Below are 4,920 nucleotides of genomic sequence, written 5' to 3' on the forward strand. Positions count from 1 at the left end.
AAAAAAAAAAAAAACTTCTCGTACTTTTGATTGGTTGTATTTAAGTTACACCTAGTTTAACCAAATAACTTTTTTTGTTAGAATTTTTTTTTTTTTTTGAGAAATAATTACTACATGCTGCTAATTTTATAACTTGAATCCTTTTCCCCCAGACCCCCAAGCACTTTGTGTATGGGGAGGTGCCAATTCAACTACAAAGCCTTTGGATGTTAGAATATTTGAAAAACCTCATCGATGAATTACATATTCTCTATATTCTTAACAAGAATACTAAAATTTATGTCAATTGAATGTTATTTACTATTTGATATAGAAACTCATATTTTATTTGCAATTTTAAATATAAAAAATTATTTAAATTTAAACACTTGATGAAGAACATAATTATTGATATAAGAATATCTTGAAATTTTGCAAACATATAAAATATAAGAAAAAAAATTTAATCAAACAATAGATTTATTCAAATTCGTATCCAGTAAAAAGATATTAACTAGTCCACCATCTTTGGGTGCAAGTAGAACGTCTTCTATTTGACCCTCAAACTTTTTGTTGGTGTCAACCGTGGGTGGAGTTTATAGAAATTTTTGGGACCCATCTCAAATGGAGAGAATGCTGATACTTCTGGAATGAAGGTGAGGGTTTTGGCGTTTTGGGATTGAGGACTTGGGGAGCACGTACTGTCCAGGAGAAGAAGAAGAAGGAAATTGCAAGGAAATCTTAAGCGGAATACGAAGGGGCGAGGAAGTTTCCTAATTATTTATACGCACGGAAACTCCCTATCTTCCACAATTGTTGTAATTTTGGTTCAAAACATTGACCGAAATTCTAGTCTTAAAAGAAACTTTTAGTTGAATGAGAGAATTGAAATTCATTCTATATTTGATTTCATAGTTGTTGGTTATATTTATAAATTCTCCACCTTTGGGTTCTTTGATAGGATCAATTTCCTCACCCACCAAGTCTCAGCCTTCCCACCATAGCGTACTTCAATCCATAGCGTCAGTCTTCCCACCAACCAGGTCTCAGTCTGAGAGTTCATAATCCAATAATAGACACCCAAAACCACAACTGTCTCATCCCATACGGTCAATCTTCCAGCCAACCAAGTCACATTCTAATGGGTTCTGATAGCCTGCATAAATTTTCTTCTTCTTCTTCAATACAAGCACATTTTCAATCAAATAAATTGGAATACTGAACCGCTTAATCAATCCAACAGTGTACTTCAATCCGATTGGCGGAACCTGAAAGAGTTCTTCTAATTGAAGAAAGGCTGAGCAGAGATCAGATTGAGCAGCTGATACATAAGCTCCAAACCATGGTTTCAGCCAATTTTGTATCAGGGGCTGTTTTGATTTGGACAAGGGAATGAAATTTTTTCAATAACAGTATATATCGTTTCAAAGTTACCATAATTTTAATAAATGAGAATTTACTAAACTAAATGTTTTTTTTCTTTTTTTTTTTTTGGGACAAAACGCTAAAGATATCACAAATTTTACTACATAACATTTTTAAATTAATATAATAATAAATGTGATTGGTAAATGTCAATAACATAATATGCAAATGTCAAACTTATTATTTTTAATTAATGACTTATTAATTTGTAAAGATTATATAATAAAATTAATAGCATCCCTTACATCACGTATATCTTTTTTAACTTAGCTATTCTGCCACCATTTGTTTTTAGCTTTCTTTTTTTCTCCTCCTTATTATTTCTTTTTTTCCTTTCTATTTTTTATTTTTCTTTTATCGCCCCCTTATGTTTATTCACTTAAGTCTTATCTCATTTTACTTTTATAGGTCATCATTTGTTGGGGAACATATCTTGGGGAGACTCCAATTGAAGGACTAATATAACATATAAAGACATCATTTGACCCAAAAGTTTAAACCAAAGAATTTGGTTCCAATTATGTTATATTAACATCTTATTATCCCCTTAATTAGTATCCAATTTGGGACAATTCTACTTAATCATCTACACCACATACACGTGAATATGTTACAAGCATATTTAACCAATTAAACCAGCAAGTCACCAAAGATATAGTGACAAAAAGGAAAACTAATGGAGGACGTTTGACAAGGAAAACCAAAAAACCACTACAAAAATGACTCATCCCGATTTAGACAAATCTATTATAAAAAGGAGTTTACAATGTATAAATAAAAGCTAGGTTACAATTCCAATAAACGAACCTAATATTTTTGGCGTTTTGGGAGTGAGTCAATGAGGACGTGGGGGAATTCTTGAGGAAATTACGAAGGGAGCTACAAAGAAATCTCAAGAGTTATCTTAGCTATATATTTTTTAGAAATGCTATTTCCTTATTTTTATAATATTTTCACAACACTTTCATAATAAATGACAAATTGTTATTGGTTGGTAAAAAAGTAATTTCAGTAGTTGGTTTAAATTAAAACTAATAAATAACTTACCATCTAGAATTTATTGTATGTTATAAAAATATGGTAGCTGAAAGATATTTTCCGGTAAATTTTCACTACTTTTCTTGGTCATTGTTTTTTCTTTCTATAATTGGTGGAAGACTTTTGATCACTTGGCTTGCCTTTTGCTTTTATATGTACGATCCTTTTTTTTATTCTATTATTGATATGCACGGCAACTCCATATGTGGATCCCTACTAGTTAGTACTTGCATCAATCTTTCCCAAATGTTATCAAAGTTTAGTCTGTTGGAACCAATAAGGCTAGAACCACTCATGAGGTAATGATTTAAAAGCAAGTTTTAGTTGAATGAGATATTAATTGAAATTCATCATCTATTTGATTTCATAATTGTTGGTTATGTGTGTTTTCATTTGAAGGGAGATGGAAATCATGGACGCAGTTGAAAGATATGTTTAGAAACTGTTTGCGTTTATAAATTATCCACCTTCGGGTTCTTTGATAGAATCAATTGCCCCACTTACCATGTCTCAGCTTAGTAAACCAGTTAGTGAAGTTCCAGAAGCTACTGCTTCCATAGCTTCAATCTTTCCACCAAACAATTCTGAGTCTTCTGGTTCAGCACCTAATGAAACAATTCCACAAATCTCTCATTCCATAGCATCAGTCTTCCCACCAACCAAGTCTCAGTCTGACAGTTCAGAATCCAATGAAAGAAACCTACAACCACAACAGACTCATCCCATACAGTCAATCTTCCAGCCAACCAAGTCGCATACAAGCAGTTCGGATAGCCTGCATAAATGTTCTTCTTCTACTTCAATACAAGCACATTTCCGATCAAATAAATTGGAACATTCTACTGAATCAATCCAAAACAGTACTTCAATCCGATTGTCTGAACCTGAAAGAGTTCCTCTGAGTAGAGTGGAAGAAAGGCTGAGCAGAGATCAGATTAAGCAGCTGATACATATGCTTCGAGTCATGGTTCCAGCCAATTCAAAAACGAGCTTGGAATGCCTCCTCGACAGCACGACAACGTATATAAACGAGCTGAAGGGGAAACACCAGAGTTCGGAGTGCCATAAGGAGTACTTGCAGAAGCAATTGGAGAGCTTGGTGAATAATATCAACGTGGGGATAGCGGGAAGGAATGCGACGATTTTGATCCAATGTAGTAAGAATCACTCACCCTCGACCTTAATGGTGGCGTTGATGGAGCTAGAGTTAGATGTGTACAATGCGACCTGGACAGTGGTGAACGATTTGATGATGCTACATGCTGTGGTGAACATGGAAAGTGGATTTTACACACAAGAGCAGCTCAGGCTAGCGTTATTGGCCAAACTTGGCCTAGCATTCTTTCAGTAGGAGCAACTAGAGCTGCTCTTCTTTTTCTTCTTTTTTTTTTCCTCGAACTTTCTACGAATAAGCCAATAAGATTTTATTTGGTTATTTAGCTTATTTTCAATGCTGGCTCAATCTGTGCAATGAATAGAAATCTTTTATACTATTTTTTGTGTTCCACTAATTACAGTTTGTTATTTATTTATTTTTTTTCATTTTAAACTTTGACTAATTTATAAGGAAAGTTAAACAAATATATGATAAACTGTGATTGGAGGAACATAAAGTAAAACACATAAAATAGTACAGAGGATTTATATTCCTAAGCAATTGCCTCAACCCTCAAATAAAAAACGACAAGCCCTCTATAATACTTTTTGTGTACCACTTTATATTTTACCAATTACAATTTGCTATGTGTATGATTTTTTTTATTTTTTCCATTTTCAACTTTATTTATTTTATATATATTACTTTTTATTTAAAATTTTTAGATAAAAAAATATTATATATATTCTAAAATCACATGTCATGTGCTCAATGATTTATGTGCACTACATGAATATTATATGAAACTATGAAATACTTTTTTAACAATTTGCTAATAGTAGGTAACACTAAGATTATGATTAAATCAATTATAAATCATAAATATGTGATGAAAACAATTGAAATCTAAATGGCATAATAAGAAAGGAATCAATGTTAAAGACATATTGCATTTTTCACAAAAACCTCTTCTTCTAAAATTATAATCTATCACATGTAGCATCACCTGACGTATATATTGGGAGGGTTATGATATAATTTGTTTGAGTATTCTATAAATTTGCTTAGGTTAATTCCCATCAAAAAAATAAATAAAAATTTCCTTAGGTTAAAAGGAATATAAATGTTTAAAAATTTTGAGTGGATTGAATGATAATTTTCCTAAAAACTACTTAAAAATATAATTATATTTTAAAAGAAATTTAAAAAAAAAATTCAAAATTTCTGAGCCCATTCATCTCCGAAACTCCAAAAAGGCAAAAACTTTTAAAGACTGTTATTTTAACAAATATTTTTGAAAAATACTTAAAAAAAAAAAAAAAAAAAAAAAAAAAAAAACACACAGAAATGGCCCGTGAGATCGGTATTCCAAAATCAACTTG

General features: G+C 31.6%; 1 protein-coding gene across 1 annotated transcript; it reads left to right on the forward strand.

Moving 5' to 3' along the window:
• The first annotated feature begins 2,642 nt into the window (after positions 1-2,642).
• LOC126706009 (transcription factor MYC2-like) lies at positions 2,643-3,905 on the forward strand. Its single transcript, XM_050405262.1, has 2 exons — positions 2,643-2,741; positions 2,842-3,905. Exon 2 carries the CDS (start codon positions 2,948-2,950, stop codon positions 3,791-3,793), a length of 846 nt encoding a protein of 281 aa, XP_050261219.1. The 5' UTR covers positions 2,643-2,741; positions 2,842-2,947; the 3' UTR covers positions 3,794-3,905.
• The last annotated feature ends 1,015 nt before the right edge of the window (positions 3,906-4,920 follow it).

This window comes from Quercus robur, chromosome 11 (genome assembly GCF_932294415.1).
Source record: "Quercus robur chromosome 11, dhQueRobu3.1, whole genome shotgun sequence".
In the NCBI taxonomy this organism is placed as follows: Eukaryota; Viridiplantae; Streptophyta; class Magnoliopsida; order Fagales; family Fagaceae; genus Quercus; species Quercus robur.

What these genes read in the sequence shown, in the direction of transcription:
- LOC126706009 (XM_050405262.1), top strand. Translation starts at nt 2,948, where the DNA reads ATGTCTCAGCTTAGTAAACCAGTTAGTGAAGTTCCAGAAGCTACTGCT.